The following is a 22,465-nucleotide window of genomic DNA, read 5'->3' on the forward strand; positions in this document are numbered from 1 at the left end:
AAGACCACAAGGTCCATCTGCCCTGTGAAGAGACTACATCTGGGTGTACACCTTGTAGTAAGAGTTCCATGGCCCCACCAATGCAGAAGGCATGGCCCAGCATAGGTGGAAACCCTTGCGAGGACCAAACATTGTTGCACCATGCAATAAAGTCTTGATGAGTCAGAGGTGACCAGCCTGTCAGTGTGCAATAGGTGAAGAGGGGGGCATCAGCAGGAATGTTCACATTGATGAGGGTATGCTGTTCCAAAGCAGCCAGAGGGCATGTACAATGAGGGCGAGCAGTGATGGAGATGATGGCGCCCTCCTCCTTTGTGGTTTTGGTCCATGGGAGGTGAAGAGTGGATGCATGAGAGGAGTTGGGCAAGTCAAAAATGACAAGAGGGAGAGTTGATCAAGAGACATGCTTAAGACTGTCAAAAGGATTGGGACTAGGAATTGCAAGCTTGCCTAGGCTGAAAGAGTGAGAAAATTTTAAGAGTGTGAGTGTGAGAAGGATGATGTTTGCATACCAGCAGCAGCACCAAAATGTGGTGAAGGCAACAGCTCTGACTGCACAGTCAAATGGGTCAAAGAAAGAGAGATTGTCAAAAAGGATGGATAATGCCTTGATGGTGACAGGTGGGCATTTGGCATGATGCACGGATGGAGGTACCATTTTAGAGAAGCCATATCTAGTGTGATTGTTAAGAACCATGCTCAAGGGAGAAAGAGACTGACTCAGAGGGGCTTGGCCTCAGCTTGTACACCATGCCCCTTACCCAAGTATGTGCCCTTCATTTCAGAGGAAGTCTGATGATGGTCCAATGAATTCCAAAGGACTTCCGGAGGAGCACAAGAAATGTCTAGAGGAGCACAGGAGAGTTCTGGAGGAATGCAGGAAGTGCTCAGGAGAGTTCCCATTACAAGGTAATACTTCTACAGGAAACAGGATGGAAGGATAGGAGGTCCAGAGGACAGGAGGACAGGATGTCTGGAGGTCCAGAGTATGGAGGACAGGAGGACTGAAGGTCTGGAGGACAAGATGTCCAGAGGTACTCAGGACAGGACATGGAGGTATGGAAGACAGGATGTCCAAGGGTTAGGAGGATGGAATGTCCAAAGGACAGGATGCTCAGAGGTATGAGGGACAGGAGGTCTGGAAGGAATAGGGGCTGCATCGGATGGAGTCCAATATAGAAACAAACAGAGGTAGACTACCCTAAGGTAGAGTCGGAGAGACAGGAAGTGGACCAAAGTCTGGAGAGAGGATAAGTGCTGGAAAGGCAAGACTCCAGCCTAGGGAAGAAATCCCTAGACTTGGGACAGAGATATAGGGGACAAATCTGAAGGTCCAGAATTCTGGCCTAGAGAATCCATCCCTAGGCCTTATGGAAAAGGACAAACTCAGATGGACTGAAGTCTGGAAGAAGATTGGGCAAGTAGGACAGGATCTAAGATGTTATTCAGACTGAGGACTCTACAGGAGTTGTACAGGGGTTTGCATACTTGAAACAAACAAAAGAGCGATGCATCAGGAAAGTTCTTTTCTAGCTCAGTCTGCCATTCCTGACCAGCAGGTGTAGACCAAACTAAAAGGTGATCACTAGCTAGAATGTGAGGTCAGTATTCAGAAGGGTTGATAGAGGAGCTAGCTCTTGGGGGACGAGGAAAGTGAGTGCAAGAAACTTGAAGTGATTGAGCTACCGATTGGCAAATAGATGAGGGGGGGTTGTTAGCCCAGAAAGCAGCAGTGGCAGCTTGCACATCGACACCTTGCATGACTTGGCAATATAGATCAGTTTCCTTCATCCTGAAAGTAAGATGCAATTTCAGGGGGTAGGGAAGGAGGGAGGGGAAGGTGCGAGCTGTGAGAAGGGAGTATGCCTCTAGATATAGGATCCATGAGATTGAAGGCAGATGCCACATAGCTAAAGGTGAGCAAGAGGTGTGCTTCCTTAAGAAGAAACTCAGACCATTGAATTGCCCTATTAATGAGATAGTTAGAGCAACGTCCTTTTTTGAAGGACATGATCACGCCTTGATTGTCACTCCGAATGAGGACATCTGTGTCAGTGATATGCTTACTATGTATGAGGCAAATGGCAAGTTCTACTGCGATAGCCTCTAACCACCCAATATCACAGTGAGGACCCTTCCAGGTCTCTTTAGTGCGCCAGAAGGCCCTCTAGCATTCCATAATAAACCAATACCCATGTCTGTGGAGGCATTGACCCATATGCCATAGTCATGTGTGGGTGGACAAGGTGCGAGACTACGAGGTGGTTGTTCAGAAACAAGGAGAGAGAGCCACCATTTGATGTCAGAGATAGACGATTTTGGTAGCCAATGTGGAACAAACTCATTGGAGTTATAGGCAGATATGGCAGAGTATAGACTGGAAAGGTAAGAGTGACCATGAAGATATACAAATGATGCGTTATTTAGGAATCCAGTGACACTCTTGAGTTCATGTTTCAGAACCTTCATCTTCTCATACTGAGAGAGGAAATCAGAAAGATGTGAGATGTATTTTAGATGTTTGGATCCAGTGAGAGCAACAGATTTGTGAGGAAGATCCCAGAAGAATCCAATGTAGTCTCCATCATCACTGAAGTCCTGTCCCTTGTCAGGGTGCCATGGTACCTTGGCAGGAGCGATGAGCAGCTTTGCATGAGAGAGATCATATTCATAGTGATATAAGGAGCCATTAGAGAGACTGATGAAGATGCCTGTAGGGGAAGGGAAGTGAAAGATGCTAACATCATCAACTCATTTTTTAGAGGGTTTGACATTAAGTTCCCACCAAATGGCAACTGTAGCATTGGCTACTTTGCCTTGAAGACCTGCAGTGGAGGCTAAGCCAAATGGAATATTGTGATCAATGTAGAGTTTACTGTTGTGGTAAACAATGAGATAGTGTTTATGTGCAGGAAGGCAGGGAATTCCTCAGTAAGTGGCTTCAATATCTAGAGTAGTGAATTGAGCACCTGGAGGAGTGTCTCGAACCTGAGATATGTTGATTAGTATATGTGCGAAGAGGTTCTTGTGCCTTTGAATGAATGCAACATGTACAAAGAGAGCTTGTGAAGGTAGCTCGGTATCATGTGTGCGATTCACAAAGAGTGTCCAAGAAATGATGCAGTGAGAGGATGTATGCACAATCTTGGCAAATTCAGCCACTGTGCCCCACTCTGTGGCATATAGACTTGCATTGATCTTGTCATTGATGGATGTGCTTGTTGAGCCATGATAAGATAAGTGATGACAGACTCAATGTTTGTCCGGGGCACCATTGATACCCTTTTTGACTACAACTTGTAAGGGAGAGGATCGAAAATGGCCAATCTTGGCATAGAGCTGTTGATGAGTATATGGGCCCAAGAATCATTCCTTAGACAGTTCATCTGTGATGTACTCATTGCAGACTTCCCAGTATATATCAGCACCAGGTAGATTGAGCGGTGTATATGTGGAGGTGAGGGGAGCCATGTTTCCAATGGGAAAACCATGGCGTAACTTCCAGGTAAGTTCAGGGAATTGTAGAGTAAGATTGGTGGCTTTAAGAAGATGATCGAAGCCATCAGGAGAGTAAGGTGCTTGGATTAGAGAGTAGTTGGCATCAAGATCATATGGCAATGAAGTTTTTTGAAGGTTATCAAAGTATATGTATCTGGGTGAGGGTGGGCAAGATGGTTCAAGATCAGGAACATGCACCAAGAAGAAATCCTTGTCAGGATCAAAGACATGATCATGAGAGAGTGCTGTGCTCAGTGCGCCCACAGAAGGAACAAAGATGCTGATTGGAGTGATCTCGTTTGTATTGACATTGTGGATTGTTGAGATTGAATCCAATGCAGAGCTAAGAGTTGTTAGAGTGTCTGCACAGGTTTCCATCTGAGTACTTAGCAAAAGTTTGTGTTCCTTTCGACAAAGTCTCTTCAGTGCACACAGAGAAGCGGTGGCCGGTATGGCTACAGATGATGCACATGGGATCTGTGGCCTTGACAGATTTGGGGTCTTGAAAGGAAGACTGCTTGCCTTCATGCTTCCTAGGTGCACATTTGACAGAGTTGTCATAAGGCTCAAAATGAGAGGAAGAAGCAGCCGCAGAAGAACAGTCAGGAAAGGAGGAGTGAAGTTGTTAAGAATAACAAAAAAGTTCATCCTGCAGCATAGCATATTTTTTCTTTTGCAGGCGATGACTCCATTCAGTTTCATCATGCACATGAGGGCGTAAAACATAATTCTGCCTGGTCTCAATGTCAAATTCAAGGATAGCCTGAAAATTCTTTTGGATGGCTTCATCCTTGGCTAAGGTGGTGAAGTGAGATGTCCAATGCTTGATGGCTTGTGCGTCATTGACAGCAGCTATCCAGGTGAGATAATATTGGAAGGCTTCTTGCCAGGTGAGTGGATCCAATTCGCGCTCATTTTCAAATTGCGAGAGGTCTAAGAGGTGATGGGAGACACCTTTGATGTGCACCTTAGTGTGTTTGAGGGAGTGTCCCTCACAGTGCAAACACTCTGTGTTCTTATTGGAGAAAAGCATCAGAGGACAGTATTCACCAGTGTCAGCAAGATCTTGGATAAAATGATGAATGCTGAAATTGTAGGTAGAGTTGAGCCCACTGGAGGATGTGACTTCCTTTCAGCTGTCAAACAGCACTTTAGAGATGGAAGAAACAACTGGTCTCGCACTGGAAGGGGTAGCACCAGTGATACCTCCAAGTACAGCAGCTCCTTGAGCCTGTGAATTGGGGGATAGGTTGACGAAAGCTGATATCCACTGTTGCAGGCTGGTTGCTGTAGTTGGGGCAAGGGGGACAGGGAGAAGTGGCTTGTCCAGGGTAACATTTGTATTACCTGCATCTCTAAGCAGTTGCAAAGCCATGTTGCTTGCTACTCAGCGAGCATTCTCAGCCACAACTTGATCATGCATCAATTGTGTGCCTGAAGACATGGGAATAGCCAAGGGTGCCCCACTTCCTAATGGAGCTGAGGAAGAACTGGCTGAAGCATTACCTGGAGCGAGAGAAGTGGCTACAGTAGAGGTCATGATCTGCGTGTAAGAGGATAAAATTGGTCTAAAATGTAAGATATCATACGGAGGGGAGTATGAAGAGGGAGAGAGAAAGAATCAGAATGCAAATCTTTGGAGTGTGATAGCTATATGAGTGCTTGTGCACAGGCCTCTCCATTCTCATCAAGAAGCACAAGAATGATGATCTCCACATGGGTGCTTACAAAGGCCCTTTTCACATGTGTCAATATTCGCAGGCTCATGATCTGCTCAGAATATACACTCATCCAGTCTGGTCCACAACTCATCCAAATCCACAACCAGCACTCGTCTCCTTTCAGTAACTCCCTGACTCTGGTACTTCGTTTATCTGTATATCTGCCCTGCTCACTGATCTGTTACCTATGTTTCATTTCCATTTCATTACTAGCAATCCTTTCCTACTTACAGTGGCTCGAAAAACTGTCCACATGTTTTGACATTTTTCACTATCTATGATATTGTGTGAGAACTCACAAATGCCTCAAGGACATGCTTATAGCACATTGTAGTATGGCTTCAGGGCTTTCATTTGAGCCCTACACCGTGGGAATTGGTGGAGATATGGTGGAGATACAAGGCTTACAAAATCATGACTCATGCGGACAGTTTTTTGAGCACATATCAAAACTATATAAATCATCATTTATGACACCATAACAATCATGCCACCATTAAATAAATTATAAAGTGGTGTCATTATGTCATTTTAAAACCATATCCAACTATACAAACCAAAAATTTCCATATGTCATGGTTATATTCACCATGAAAGCCACCCCCCCTGCTCAAAGGGATAATATCCTCTCTCTTTCCTATTCTGGCCTCTCTGCTTGTCAAATTTCCTCTAGAACTGGAGTATCCAAGTCCACTGTGGCCAAGTTCATCAAAGAAAGTCACACAGACAAGGAAAACTTCTGTGAAGGGCATCCATCCAAGCTCACCTCTACTGATAGGAGGGCTATTATTCAACATATCACTACAGGAAAGGCTGATAATGCTGTCCAGGTCACCTATTACATCAATTCCACCATCACATTCCCTGTCTCTTCACACACTGTGAGAAACATTCTCAAGACAGCTTATCTCAGGTCAGTAACAAGGAAGAAAAGGCTCTCCTCTCTATCACACATATGCAGAGAGGACTAGCACCCTTCTTTTTTCACATATATACCTTGCCATCTGACCCAATCCTATTTATTGTGGTCTTATATGATTATATAACATGCTTCCAGTCCATGTAATCCAATTCTGATGGGCTAAGGCAAAGGTTAGTCATCTCTGTTTATGTGTGATAGAGAGGAAAGCCTTTCTTCCTTGTTACTGACCTGAGATAAGCTGTCTTGAGAATGTTTCTCACAGTGTGTGAAGAGACAGGGAATGTGATGGTGGAATTGATGTAATAGGTGACCTGGACAGCATTATCAGCCTTTCCTGTAGTGATATGTTGAATAATAGCCCTCCTATCAGTAGAGGTGAGCTTGGATGGATGCCCTTCACAGAAGTTTTCCTTGTCTGTGTGACTTTCTTTGATGAACTTGGCCACAGTGGACTTGGATACTCCAGTTCTAGAGGAAATTTGACAAGCAGAGAGGCCAGAATAGGAAAGAGAGAGGATATTATCCCTTTGAGCAGGGGGGGTGGCTTTCATGGTGAATATAACCATGACATATGGAAATTTTTGGTTTGTATAGTTAGATATGGTTTTAAAATGACATAATGACACCACTTTATAATTTATTTAATGGTGGCATGATTGTTATGGTGTCATAAATGATGATTTATATAGTTTTGATATGTGCTCAAAAAACTGTCCGCATGAGTCATGATTTTGTAAGCCTTGTATCTCCACCATATCTCCACCAATTCCCACGGTGTAGGGCTCAAATGAAAGCCCTGAAGCCATACTACAATGTGCTATAAGCATGTCCTTGAGGCATTTGTGAGTTCTCACACAATATCATAGATAGTGAAAAATGTCAAAACATGTGGACAGTTTTTCGAGCCACTGTACCAATAGACTATCCATATGCTTCATACATAGCCTTGGACCCTGCTGATTGATCATTCCATTAGATACCTACAGTATATAACCTCCTGTAAATCTTTGTAGCACCTCAGTTCAAATATTGTCTTAGTTCTGCTTATTCCTGTCCTCCAGACCTGAGTACCTCTACTCTCATCACCCTCCAAGACTTAGGATTGATTCCTATAGTCTACCTGCATCTGCCTCTGTCTACAACAGTCCATTACTGATAGTTTCTAGTCTGTGTCTGGATTAGTCTTACAATACTTATCCTACATCTGGAAGTCATCCAGATCCACTACACTACTTGTCCAACCCTCTGGATGCATTATTCTTGTCCTCCTGAAATAAGGGGTAATACTTGGGTAAGGGGCACAGCACACAAGCTTAGGATCCATTAGCCCTTGAGTACAACCTTAACAGTCTGACACATTCCCTATTCTACAAGCATGGGCTCTCACCTGCAAAGTTGAAGCTGGTTCCAAAGTTGGAACCTATCACACTGATAATGGTGAATTGAAGACTCAGAACATGCATGAATGGCTCCTCTTATGTAGTACTCAATATCAGCTGTGTTTTGTCTTATGATTTATCCAACCTTATTTTATCCATGTTTTTCTTTCATTTCTTTACATACAAGAGTTCCAGAGGAATACAGGAAATATTCATAGGAGTTTCCAATGCATAGGAAGTGAAAAGAACCCTAGGCAATGGCTCTAGAGGAAATAGAATGGAGGAGAGACTGCAGGGGACAAAGTCCAAAGCAGGATAGGATAGAAGGAGAGATCAAAAGGTACAGAAGGATGGAGGTACAGAGGTACAGAGGACAGGATGTCTAGAGATACAGAAGGAATAGGAGCTACATCAGATGAAGTCCAATATAGAAACAAACAGAGATGGACTACCTATCCCTAGGCCTTATGGAAAAGGACAGAACTCAGATGTGTCATATGCCATTCTGGACTCTCAACTCTAAATCCGCTTCTCCAGATATCCGGATCTGAGATCCGGATCTCAAATGATCTGATCTATCTTTATCTCCCTTCCGGAATCCAAACCCTATATCAGCACCCAACCCCATTTAGACTGCCCCTGTCTCTGGACTCTGGTTAACCATGTTTCCCTTTTGATTATTGATCTGTTACATATATTTCATTTCTGGTGTTCATTATTTGTGATCCGTCCTACTTACTAATAGACTCTGCATATGCTTCATACATAGCCTTTATGTTTGCTGACTGATTCCTATATGATACCTACAGTATATAAACCTCCTGTAACTCTCGGAAATACTCCAGTTCAAATATCATCTTAGTTCCTGCTCATTCCTGTGTCCTCCAGACTCAGGATAAGTCTCTTGTCATATTCCGAGTCTTAGGATTGCATCCTAGACTACATTTCCAACTCCACCTTAGGGGTAGTCCATCCTCTGATAGTTTCTAGTCTGGACCTCATCCGGATTAGTCTTACCCACTTGCCCAGGTAATATCTGGACGTCCATTATCTGCCCTAGTCAAATCCCAGAAACTCCAGACAACTGTTCTAGCCCCCGGAAATTAAGGGCACATACTCAGGAAAGGGGCACAGCATACGAGCTGAGGCCAAGCCCTTGTGATCCGACCCCCTTGAGCACTACATGGGTTATATACTAGAGGATATCCGAGAGGATCAGTAAGCAAAGGAGCAAGGCTATGTACAAGCATATGAAAAGTCATTAGTAAGTAAGATAAAACATTAGTAAACGAACTTGAAAATGACAGCAAGACAGAAACAGAGATAACCAAGAACCAGAATGGTGGAGATGTCTAAATGGGGATAGGCACAGGATCTCAGATGGAAGGTAGGAATAGATCCGGAGATAGTTACAGCTAATATTCAAAGGTCCAGAGATCTGGAAATCCAGAAGGCAAGGTGGAAACAGGATTGGAATATGGTGAGGAGATGGATGTAATTTAGAATCTGAGAGGAGGTAAAGTCTGGATGTCTTGCTGGACAGAATGTGCATAGGGTAGATAGGATAGGGGTGTGCAGATTAGGCTAGTAGTGAAGATCTGGAGGTCCAGAGCTTAGGAGTAATTCCATAGTGGAGCTGATCCTGCTAAGATGTGAAGCACACAGTGGAAGGGGATCTAGGAATGAGTTGGAGATGGGGTCTGGACATAGGCACAGAAGGCATAGGAATATTATAGAATACAGATCCAGAATATGGGATATGACAGTATCAATCCTGAAACAAGAATTCAACTCCAGAAGATACCTGGGCCTCCTCTCACAGGCTAAGGTGAAAACACTTATCAGACCATTCTAAACAGTTATACTGTTTATTATTCCTAAGCCAGGCAAACCTGGCAAGTTCTATCTCATTCAGAATCTATCTCAAAGTTCATCATCTCTCATTTTCCCTATCACCTCAATTAATTCCTCCATTGACTCAAACCTATATCCTTGCACTTACAGTATATTTTTGACTATTTACTTACTTGTATGGCACTTAACTCTAAGCTCCCAAGGAGCAACCCAGGATGTGGAAGAGGCATACAGGACCATTCCCCTCCACCTGTCCCAATATGTGGGGCTCATTGTCCATATGAACAAAGACCACTTCACCATTGACATGAGCTTCTGTTTTAGCTGCTCTCCAGCAGCTGGATCCTATGGAGGACTCACTAATGCTAGAGCTGATATAGTCTGTAGTGAGGGAATTAGACCCTTGTCAAAGTGAGTTGATAATCATTTCTTCTTTCACATCCTCTTGGAATACCTACAAAGGTATAATGAGCAGTGTAAAATCTGGGCTCAAAGTATATATAACCATGGAGGTATGTGTGTTAATGGTAGTTAGAAGTGGTATCATAGCTCTACCCTACCTAATGACTAGCCAGAAGAATTCAACAAGGACTATTCATTTTTTATTCTCAATCTCCCTCAAAGGTCCCCTCACTTGATGGGAAATGCTAAATTCTCATGCTGTATGGATGACATTAGCATGATTTCTATCTAGACAGGTAACTCCTGGGAAGTATCTAAAGATATCCAGTTTTGTCATGACCCACTGTTCACAGAATTCATGTGGAACCTCAATAAATACATAATCAAAATTCCAGAAAGCAAGCAGAAGAAGTACTTGGATGTCATCTGGGCATGGAAATCTTAACCCTGCTATGTTCTCTTTGGAGTCTAAAAACTCTATGGAAAGCTATTACATGCCTTGCTTATCATCCTAGCAGGTAGAGCCTACATCACTGAACTGGAAACCATGCTGTCCATTTTTGGTAACTGTCCTCTTATACCATATATCCCACTCAAAATCTGCACTACTGACCTCAGCTTATGGTCCACATCTCTTTGCAAATCCACCATTAGCAGACCCATCCCAGGTCTCTGCATGGTTATAGATCCTAACACCTTGGATGCTAGCTCAGGCATGGGCATTGCAATTTGGATCAATAGGTGATAGCAAGCCTGGCATCTCATTCCAGGATGGAAAATGACAGGTGAGATATTAGATAGGCCAAAGCAATTGGATTCAAGTTCCTGGTCCTCAGTATTATCCAAGCAACACAGTCCATCCCAATTTCTTGCTTCATGATTTACAAAGATAACAGAGGGGTTGTGGAAGAATGATGGAAGGGATGCAGTCACAATCACCCCACCAACACCATATTCAGATAGATTCATGCTACCACTCAACCTACTTCCTGCATTGTCCTTACACTACTATGTCCCTAGTGCTCTTAACCCAGTGAATAACTCATCACATATGTCATATCCTGTATTCCAGACCTATATTTTATGGTGTCCATGCCTTTCATGCCTATGTCTAGACTCTATCTCCAACTCACTCCTAGATCCCCCTCCACTGTGTGCTCCACACCTTAGCAGGATCAACTCCACTATAGAATTATTCCTGAGCTCCAGACTTCTGGATCTCCACTGCCAAGAGGTGTATAAAACTAGAATATTAGATATACTTCAGAGCCCCTCCCCCTCTTACTGTCACAGTATGATGATCACTGCAGTTAGACCATATTAGGTAGCTTAGTTACACAATCTCAATGCAAACAAAGTCCTAGTATTGATGCAAGGGAGGAGCAAATGAGTATGAGTAAGCTACAAATACATGAATGGGCACTTCAGAAAATACATAGAAAGCATGAGTAATCTGAACATGAGTGATACAACAAGGAATAGGAAAGTGCAAAGGAAAATATCAAGCAACTGCTAAAAAAACTGACTTGAAGCTTGCTAGAAGCTGTGCAAGCTTTCTTTGAGAGGTGAGATGTACTGGTCTGTGTTCCAGAATGCTTGAGTTTTTGAGAGCCCAAAGCTACAGGCTAAATTTCTTTGTCATGTGTGGTCATCATGGCTGGAGGAGGTGACACTTAGAAATACTCTCATAGAATACCTGAGTTTTATCATCAACCATACACCCTCTGGCAAGGTGGTACCATGTTAAGAACCATGCTCAAGGGAGAGAGAGACTGACTCAGAGGGGCTTGGCCTCAGCTTGTATGCTGTGCCCCTTACCCAAGTATGTGCCCTCCATTTCAGATGAAGTCCAAAGGACTTCTGGAGGCTGGCTACTCTGGTAGAGTGCAGGAGGACTTCTGGAGAAGCACAGGAAACATCCAGAGGAGTACAGAAAATACTTGGAGGAGTTCTCACTGCACTGGAAGGGAAGAGACCCCAGGGTAACACCTCTAGAGGAAACAGGATGAAAGGATAGGAGGTCCAGAGGTCCAGAGGTCCAGAGGACAGGATGTCCAGAAGGAATAGGGGCTACATTGGATGAAGTCTGATGTAGAAGCAAACAGAGGTAGACTACCCATAGGTAGGGTTGGAGAGACAGGAAGTGGACCAAAGTCCAGAGAGAGGGTAAGTACTGGAAAGGCAAGACTCCAGCCTAGGGAAGCAATCCTTAGACTTGGGACAGAGACATAGGGGACAAATCCAAAGGTCCAGAATTTCAGCCTAGGGAATCCATCCCTAGGCCTTATGGAAAAGGACAAGACTCAGATGGACTGAAGTCCAGAAGAAGATTGGGCAAGTCTAAGATTGATATTCAGACTAAGGACTCTACTGGAGTTGTATAGGGGTTATATACTAGAGGCTATCCAAGAGAATCAGTAAGCAAAGGAGTAAGGCTATGTACGAGCATGTGAAAACACATTAGTAAGTGAGATTGAACATAAGTAAATGAACTTAGAGATGAAACTAGTACAAGGATCAATCAGCAAGATGGAAACAGAGATAACCTAAGAACCAGAAAGGCAGAGATGCCTAAATGGGGATAGGTGCAGGATCTCAGACAGAGGGTAGGAATAGGTCTGGAGATAGTACAATTAATATCTGGAGGTCCGGAGATCCAGAAGGCAAGGTGGAAACAGGACTGAGATATGTGAGATGATGGATGTAGTCTGGAATCCAAGAGAAGGTAAAGTCTGGATATCTTGCTGGATGGAATATGCATAGGGTGGACAGGATAGGGGTGTATGGATCAGGCTAGTAGTGAGGATCCAGAGGTCTGGAGCTCAGAGGTAATTTCATAGTGGAGCTAATCCTGCTGAGGTGTAGAGCATATAGCAGAAGGGAATCTGGGAATGAGTCAGAGGTAGGGTCCAGACATAGGCTCGGAAGATGTGGGAATATTATGTGATCTAGGTCCAGCATACAGGATATGACATACCAATCTCTATGTCTGGGAACTGCATACTCCTCATGTTCAGCCAGGATATGCTCTACTATCTTGTAATACCAGACACTTTCAACATAACTGTTGTACACTCTCCATTTGGACTTTCCAAGCTCAGAAACAAGTATAGGATAGCAGAGGCAGCAATTGACAGGGACATTGCAAGACAGTGTATTTGCTGAGCCCATGTCTGCAAAGCCATATCAAAATGTGTGCTTGTACACATACTTCATCTCCCAGCTAAGAGGACTACTGGCTGTAACTTTGACCTTGAGAGTGCACTCAGGCCAACCTGATTGGCCAGAAAACCTACATGGAAGAATGGTACCAACCTGTTGTAGTCTGTCATTAGAATGTAGTATATCAAATTAATAAAATATGCTTACTGAGTCTTTCATATTAGCTTTGGGTGTGTGATACAATGCTTGCAAAATATGAAGGCCCCAGACAAGTCGTGATGTGTTCTTCTCTAGAAGCAGTAAGTTGGTTTGTTGCTTAAATGGAGACAACAGCTAATGTACTTAGAAGAAAATCAGTAAATATAGACAATGAGAAAAAAACTATCTGAGGCATACCATCTGTGAATTGATATAGGAACACCTTGGAATCTGATGGGACAACAACTGCAATAGAATTGAGTAAGACATTATTAAGGTCACATGCTCAAGGGGGGTTGGATTAGAAGGGATTGGCCTCAGCTCATATGCTGTGCCCCATTCCCAAGTATATGCCCTTAATTTCCAAGGGCTAGGAGAGTTATCAGGAGTTTCCAGATTTGACAAGGGTGGATGTTGGATGTCCAGATCTAAAATGTGAGATAAATCTGGTGGACATCCAGATATTGACTGGACAAGTAGATAAGGCTAATCTGGATGAAGTCCAAACTAGAAACTGACAGAGGATAGACTATCCTAAGGTAGAGCCAGAGATACAGTCTAGGATATAATCCTAAGACTCAGATATGACAAGAGACTTAGCTCAAGTCCAGATGACACAGGAATGAGCAGGAACTAAGATGATATTCAAACTGAAGTATTTCCAAGAGTTACAGGAGGCTTATATACTGTAGGTATCATGTAGGGATCAGTCAGCAGAACACAAGGCTACATACAAAGCATATGCAAAGTCTATTAGTAAGGAGGATGGGTCACTAATAATAAATAACAGAAATGAAACATGTAACAGATCAGTAATTAGGAAAGAAACATAGTTAACTGGAGTCCCAGAGACAAGGGAAGTCTAAATGGGGTTGGACACTGATATAAGGTTTGGGTTCCAGAAGTGAAATTAAGATAGATCAAATCATCAGAGATCCAGATCTCAGATCCAAAGAACTAGAGAACCAGATTTAGAGTTAGGAGTCTGGAATGGCATTTATACTGGTGGCCTTGGCCCAAAGAAGATTGCATGCAGCTTGAAAAGCATCTCACACAATCTGCCAAGTGCTCTGGCTGCCATTGACTTGAGAGAAGTCATCTGTGTTGATATTGCCTTGTAAGTGAATGATAGTGGGATCAGGGTTGATTGGTTCTACAAGTAAACCAGGAACAGTGACAATGATAATGCACTCCATCACAGACATGGTACCTTGAATCACTCAGAAAAAAGTTACATATCCTTCATTCCACAGAAACAAAATTTCACAATCAGGAAAGTCCTGAGTGGGAATCATCATGAGGAGTTGACCAGTAATTTTGACAGTGGTTCATGTGGTCTTCATGACAGTGACATTTATTGATAGGCATAACACATTGTTCACACTTAAGGTTGTTGAACATCATACATCAATAGAGAGAGAACAACCACTGCAGAGAAGTGTTAGGGATATATTTCCAACCAGAAACAAGTTCTAGTTTGTAATCCTCCTGGCCAACATGTTGACAGGTGTTACAGTCTTTGTACACCCCTATATCATTTCTTTTCTCTTACATTGTATTTCATCACATGCTGCTTACTGCTGCCATTAGACTTCTCATTCTTGATTGTTCTTGTCTATTTCATTTCACTTATCATCCCTTGTGTCATCACTTATGTTCTTTCTTGGTTTTCCTTCTTGTCTTTCTTGAACCCATTGTACTTACAGTGGCTCAAAAAAGTGTCCCAATGTTTGTGGGTTTTCATGTAATTGCTTCATTATGAGTCAGGGTGTGGGAATATGACTAAGCTATAGGGAGGTGTCAGAATGCTCTGTTTCTTCACTTTGTCTTTGCTCCCCATAGCGTGGGAATTCGATGACATTATGTGAAGATATGGTCATTTTAATTTGGTGACTCATTGGGACACTTTTTTGACTTTGAATTTGACCAATACAATCTCTATAATTCTGGTACTTCATGTGTCCTCCTGTTGTTCTAATCACTTCTACCACTCTTATAAACACACTCTTTATCAATTCTTAGCATTACCCATTAGTAATCTTCCCCCACCATGCTGCAACTCCCTCCCATAGCTGAAATAGTCCCTATTCTCATTCTCAGCTCCTGTCATATCCCACAATCTGACCATCATATTCTCACACCTTCTGAGCCTATGTCCAGACCCCACCTCATATCCAACACATTCCCAGTTCTCCCTCCACTATCTGCCCTACACCTCAGCAGGATCAGCTCCACTACATGGAGTACATACCCACTATATGAGTGCATATACCTACCATCAACCACCAAAGCCTGAAAACCTGAATACACCACATCTGACATTCACTGATCAATGAGTACCAAAGCCCAAAAGCCCAAAAACCGAAACCCAGTGTGCAACATATCCATTTTTCATTCACCATAAATCACCAAGTCTTGAAACCTGAACACCTGAAACCCAAACACCTGAAACTCAAAACTCAAAACTTGAATCTCACAAAAATGTATATAACATGTAAAAAATTTATTCCATTACACAAATCACTGAGTGTTGAGTGCCAAAACCTGAAACCTGAGGTCCTGAGGCCTGAAACCTGAAGCTTGAAACTCGAGACTCGAAACCTGAAACTCAAAAACCAAAAACTACAAACCAAAACTCAAGACTCAATAACCAAATCTTGAAAAATGCATATAACATGAATTTTTTTATTTCATTACACAATTCACTGAGTGTCGAGTGCCGAAACCTGAAACCCGGTACTACTCACTTCTGAGTGTTGGGACTCAGGACTTGGTAGTCAATATAGGCAAATGATGATGAAATAATGAAAGTTGTTATTATGCTTACTTTTCTTAACGAAGGTTGTGGTCCGAGTCAAGGTGAGTGTCTTGGTAGTCTTTCCTTGTCAATTGGTTATCATTTGACCAAGATATAAGCTAAAGAAATCCAAAACATTGGCAATAATGAAAAAATGACAATCATTGTTATACTTAACTTCCTTAACAAATTTCGACTAGCATTCCAGATTTCTACATACTTAGTTAAGTACCATGCAGATGCATAGGATACCTTACCATTTACCACCTCTCCTTACCTCTCTAGAGTCTTGGTCACTAGATACTCCTGGTACTTTGGTGTACTTTGGAATATATCTTTTCACTCATTTTCCAGACCCATATTTCAGAGACTTTGTCTCCCCTCGTGTTATCACTCCCTCAATAGTCTCTCCTTTGCAAATACCTTGTCTATACCTAGTCCCTTTGCATTCCCTTTGCTTTTCCTTAGTTTCCAAACCTCATTTTACTGTACCCTTTCCCTTTCCTGCTCCAGCCAAAGGTTCCTGCACTCTGGCTGACACTTTTTACCTCTGGACTTGTCATTTCTACCTTTGGGTTACCTTTATATAGCTTCATGTTTATTGATATCATAACTACTAACACTCATCTAGTCACAGATCCCTCATGGGTCAAACATTCTTGCTTTTGCAGGTGAAGCAGCTAGGCAGATGCAGAACCATATAGAGTAGAGCTGTTTTATTACACTCTGACTTGTTGTATGTTTGTTACATTGGTACCCAGTAGTCAAGACTCAGTTATCAATATTGATGTACTGCTTACTGAGTGTCAGGACTCAGTAGTCAATCCAATTCCCAACTTTATTTGACCCCCTGAAGCACCTTACATCACATGATGTGAGTAGCAACAGACAGAAGGCTGCAAGAGATGAAAAACTCAGTCTGAGAACAAATAGACTCATCATAATATGTATCTGCGAGAGATGGAAGACTATGGTAAATGTTTGTGATTGCAGTGAGTGAGTGTAAAGATAAAAGAATGAACATCAATAGACTTGCACATTATGTCAAGATATCCAACATAACAAGCCTGTGATGTGATCAGAGACCTGGAATAACTCCCATATATGTCCATTATAATAGCCCTAAAAGCTTAGAAAGATCCATGAAGGATTGATGTAATGACAGGCAAAAATGACATATGTGTGAAAAGTGACAATAGGCATCTTTTTACACAAAGTCACATTTATATATGATTCTGGCCAAAGATTTCATTACAAATATGTAGGATAGAATGTAAACTACCTAAGGAACCCATGCTGCCTACTGCCCTGAGGGTAGGGAGTGGGTGGAAGGGATGTAGTGAAAATATGAGTTGACCCAGCATTAAAGTCCTACCACTGCTCAACTGACCATTTTCGATGCTTTGGGTCTTTGAAGTTTCCCACACTCAATTTCTTGTCTATTCCACTTCCTCAGCACTCAATTCTCGGTGGATTTGTCTGTAAATTTATGTCTATGATACTTGATATATTTTAAATATACTCCAGGATTCTGATTATTAAGATTCAATGTCTTGAAGGTATGGCCCCTTATCAGTGGAAATGGCAAGCATACACACTAGCTCACAACTCCAGCCTATTGTGAGCTGATCTTGGTCATAAGAAGCAAGAATATAAGCTATGCTTATTATATATTAAAAGATTGGATCATGGATGCAAGGGCAAGATACTGAAAATCATGAAAAATGTCAAAAGTGCAATTGTCTATGCTTTGTTCCTGGAGAAGGATCATGTGTGTCCTGGGCTGGCTATATGATATATCTACTCCAAATATGCTCAGGAATAGACTCCCTACTGTCCTTGAGGTCTGGTCCTGCAGGAAAATACCCAGGGAGTGAACCACCAGGAGAGGGGGAGGTACACTATACAATAAAGGATTACCCTATGGTCCTGAGCTCCTGATACATTGTTTCTATTGCTGAATAGATGATGGGGATATAATTTCAAAGTCTATTCACCTAGAAATAAACACATAGGAACATCTTTTGTATTTTTATGGATACATGCTATATCCATTTAAGTACCGAGTCCCAACACTTGATAGTTGGTAGTCAGTATTCAAGCTCCAAGTGCTAATATCACCTACCAATATGTTCACCTTGACTCAGACTACAACTTTCATTTTTTTCATTATCCCCAATGTTTCAAATTTCTTTAGCATATATGTTGGTCAAATGATACCTGATGGACAAGAAAAGACTGCCAATACACTCACCTAGACTCTGACCACAACTTTCATTGTTTTCATTATCCCTGAGGGAGAGTGATTTACCAATATCAACTACCAAGTCTCAACTGCTGAATCCCAAGTACTGAGTCCCAACACTTGGTAGTCATCATTATCACCTTGGCAGTGATATAAGTCCCAAGTCCTGAGAACCCACTATCAAGACCCGAAACCCAAGTTCCAAACCTGACTACTGAATACCAAGTGTTGGTACTCAGGACTCAGGACTGTTGGCTGGAGTACCTGACTACTGATTCCCAGGTGCTGAGCATCAGAACTGAGTACCGAGTACTGATTCCCAAGTCTTGAATACCAACACTCAGTAGGACCACCAATACACTCACATAGACTTAGACTACAACCTTCATTAAGGAAGTTAAGCATAACAATGATTGTCATTTTTTCATTATTGCCAATGTTTTGGATTTCTTTAGCTTATACATATCTTGGTCAAATGATAACCAATTGACAAGGAAAGACTACCAAGACACTCACCTTGACTCGGACCACAACTTTCATTATTTCATCATCATTTGCCTATATTGACTACCAAGTCCTGAGTCCCAACACTTGGAAGTCAGTAGTACTGGGTTTCAGGTTTCAGTGGTCTCTGGTACTACAAAACATATGTCCAGGTTTCAGGCATTGGCACCTGACACTTGGTGAATTGTGTAATGAAATAAAAAATTCATGTTATATACATTTTTTTGAGATTCAGTTTGCAGTGTTCAGTTTTTGAGTTTCAGGTGTCAAGTCTCAGGTTTTGGGCTTCAGCACTTGACACTCAGTGAATTGTGTAATGAAATAAAAAAATTCATGTTATATGCATTTTTTCGAGATTTGGTGTTTGGTTTTTGGTTTTTGGTTTTCAAATTTTAGGGTGTCAAGTCTCAGGGTTTTGGGCTTCAGGCTTCAGGTTTTGGGCTTCAGCACTCAGCACTCAGTGAATTGTGTAAGGAAATGAAAAAAATTCATGTTATTGTTAAGGTCAGTGTGCTCAAGGGGGTCGGATCACAAGGGCTTGGCCTCAGCTTGTACACTGTGCCCCTTTCCTGAGCATGTGCCCTTAATTTCTGGGGGCTAGAATAGTCATCCAAAGTTTCTGGGATTTGACTAGGGCAGATAATGGATGTCTGGATGTTACTTGGACAAGTGGATAAGGCTAATCCAGATGAAGTCCAGACTAGAAACTAACAGGGGATAGACTACCCTAAGGTAGAGTTGGAGATGTAGTCTAGGATGCAATCCTAAGACTTGGAATATGACAAGAGACTTGGCTCAAGTCTAGAGGACACAGGAATGAGCAGGAACTAAGATGATATTCGAACTGAAGTATTTCTGAGAGTTACAGGAGGTTTATATACTGTAGGTATCATATAGGAATCAGTCAGCAAACACAAAGGCTATGTACAAAGCATGTGCAAAGTCTATTAGTAAGTAGGACAGATCACCAATAATGCATATCGGAAATGAAATGTATGTAATGGATCAATAATCAGAAGGGAAACATAGTTAACTAGAGTCCAGAGACAGGGGAAGTCTAAATGGGGTTGGGCGCTGATATAGAGTTTGGATTCCAGAAGGGAGATAAAGATAGATCAGATCATTAGAGATCCAGATCTCGGATCTGGATGTCCAGAGAAGTGGATTTAGAGTTGAGGGTCTGGAATGGCATATAACAGTTATATGCATTTCTTCAAGATTTGGTGTTTGGTTTTTGGTTCTCAAATTTCAGGTGTCAAGTCTCAAGTTTCAGGCTTTGTGTTTCGGGTTTCAGGCTTCAGCACTCAACACTCAGTGAATTGTGTAATGAAATCAAAAAATTTCATGTTATATACATTTGGTTTTTGGTTTTTGGTTCTCAAGTTTCAGGTTTTGAGTCTCAGCACTCAATACTCAGTGATTTGTGTAGTGAAAAATTCACATGTTGCACACTGTCATATCCTGTATGCTGGACCTAGATCCCATAATATTCCCACACCTTCCAGGCCTATTTCCAGACCCCACATCTGACTTGTGCCCAGATCCCCTTCCACTGTGCTCCACACCTCAGCAGGATTAGCCCTGCTATGGATTTACCCCTGACCTCCGGATCTTCACTACTAGCCTGATCTGTACACCCCTATCCTGTCCACCATATGCACATTCCATCCAGCAAGACGTCCAGACTTTACCTCCTCTCAGATTCCAGACTACATCCACCAATTCACATATCTCAGTCCTGTTTCTGCCTTGCCTTCTGGATCTCCAGAACTATTCCCACCCTCTGTCCAAGATCCTGTGTGTAACCCCATTTAGGCATATCCCCCCTTCCAGTTCTCAGTTACCTCTGTTTCTGTCTTGCTGATTGATCTTTGTACTAGTTTCATCTCCAAGTTCATTTACTTATGTTCTGTCTCACTTACTAATATGTTTCCACATGCTTGTACATAGCCTTACTCCATTACTTACTGATCCTCTTGGATATCCTCTAGTATATAACCCCTGTACAACTCTCATAGAGTCCTTAGTCTGAATATCAACTTAGACTTGCCCAATCTTTTCCTGGACTTTGGTCCACCTAAGTTCTGTCCTATCCATTAGGCCTAGGGATTGATTCCCTAGGTTGGAGCCTTGCCTTTCCAGCACTTACCTCTTTCCAGACTTAGGTCCAATTCCTGTCTCTCCAACTCTACCTTAGGGTAGTCTACCTCTGTTTGTTTCTACATTGGACTTCATCTGATGTAGCCCCTATTCCTTCCAGACCTCTGGACATCCTGTTCCTTGTACCTCCAGACATCTTGTCCTCCAGACCTCCTATCCTTCCATCCTGTTTCCTGTAGAGATATTACCTTGGGGTCTCCACTTCCTGTGTAGTGGGAACTCCTCTGAGTATTTCCTGTACTCCTCTGGAACTCTCCCATGCTCCAACTTTGAATTATTACCTCCTTTGATTTGGATGATATACAACTACTAAGCTCTGTCATGTTACAATTATCATTCACCTGGGCCCACTCATCTATATTATATACCACCCTCAGCCCACCCATCTAATATAATATATTGTCACCCTTGGCCCACCTGTCTAATATAATATACATCTGGGCCCACACATGTATGTGATAACAAGTACCCTTGGCATACCCATCTATCTGATACACATCTACATTGGTACACCCATCTACATAATATCCAACTACCTCAGCCCATCTGTCTATAGAATATTCATGTCCATCAGCCCACTCATCTACTGTACATATCCCCCACATGGGCCCACCTGCTTCCATTAGGAATAATATCCCTCCTGGCCCATCCATCATAGTCGGGGATATTTTTTACCTTTGGCCCATGGTCCACTGGCCCATATCATATGGGATATTATGCACATCCATTCACTCATATAATATGGAGATAGGTCACTGCAATATGTGGTCATCTTGTGTCTCACCCACTCTGATTTCTGAGAATGAGCAACAGAAAGGTCAAAGACTGGTGGTGGGGATGTTTTGATACTCACCCAGATTTTGAGAAGAAACTATCTACAGCCTATGTGAATGAGAAAGAACAGTGACCAAAAGTGATGTGTGGGGCATGCAAGATCAGCAAGATAATTGATGAGCAGCAGAAGGATTGTGAGCAGCAGCACCAAGACCTGTGAAATGATGTGTGGACGCAGGATCAAATTATTGCATATTGTAAGGTTCTAATCAGTAGTATCTGTTCTGTTAATACTGAGTGTAAATGTCCAGTGTGGTCACAATTGGAGAGTCTCATCAAGGACCAAAGTTGTCCATGGATGCATGGACAACCTGATACTATGGTCCCCCACCTCAATTCTTGTGATAAGCAACCAGAAAATGTACATGCACATGCACATGCTGTGTGCATCAAAAAGGAGTGGATCAAAACACCAAAACCTTCCTGTGAGGTTTATAGTTTGAACACACCACCATTCTCTGGCCATGGTCTCGAACCATCCATGTATCAACTGAATTCATTTGGACATCCATCTCTCGTGCCACTGGCCCAACCATTCACACCCATGATCAGTAGTACTAGTACAAATGTGCTACAGCCATCATTTCCTTCCCCACTCATCAGATTATTTGATGGTGGCTCAGGTGTAGATTCAAGTAGCTCCTCATGATCTCAGTCACCATTACTATTATCTGTTCCCCCTGGGCCATAACAGACAAATAGTCCAACATTGGGTGAAGGATCACAACCTTCATCAAAACAGGTCTGAATCTTATCACAATCTCGGAACCACAATCCAGATACCCCCAC

At 42.4% G+C, this 22,465-nt stretch overlaps 2 protein-coding genes across 2 annotated transcripts; both read right to left on the reverse strand.

The window, feature by feature from the left end:
- Positions 1–4,123: 4,123 nt before the first annotated feature.
- BJ212DRAFT_1483759 (uncharacterized protein) lies at positions 4,124–4,873 on the reverse strand (the record flags this gene model as incomplete). Its single annotated transcript, XM_041340666.1, has 2 exons — positions 4,124–4,583; positions 4,644–4,873. 2 exons carry the CDS (start codon positions 4,871–4,873, stop codon positions 4,124–4,126), a joined length of 690 nt encoding a protein of 229 aa, XP_041190108.1.
- A 9,206-nt stretch (positions 4,874–14,079) lies between these two features.
- BJ212DRAFT_1483762 (uncharacterized protein) lies at positions 14,080–14,341 on the reverse strand (the record flags this gene model as incomplete). The annotated part of the gene is made up of 2 exons (XM_041340667.1): positions 14,080–14,121; positions 14,192–14,341. 2 exons carry the CDS (start codon positions 14,339–14,341, stop codon positions 14,080–14,082), a joined length of 192 nt encoding a protein of 63 aa, XP_041190109.1.
- Positions 14,342–22,465: the final 8,124 nt, after the last annotated feature.

The sequence above is a fragment of the Suillus subaureus genome (genome assembly GCF_016647635.1).
Source record: "Suillus subaureus strain MN1 chromosome Unknown BJ212scaffold_29, whole genome shotgun sequence".
In the NCBI taxonomy this organism is placed as follows: Eukaryota; Fungi; Basidiomycota; class Agaricomycetes; order Boletales; family Suillaceae; genus Suillus; species Suillus subaureus.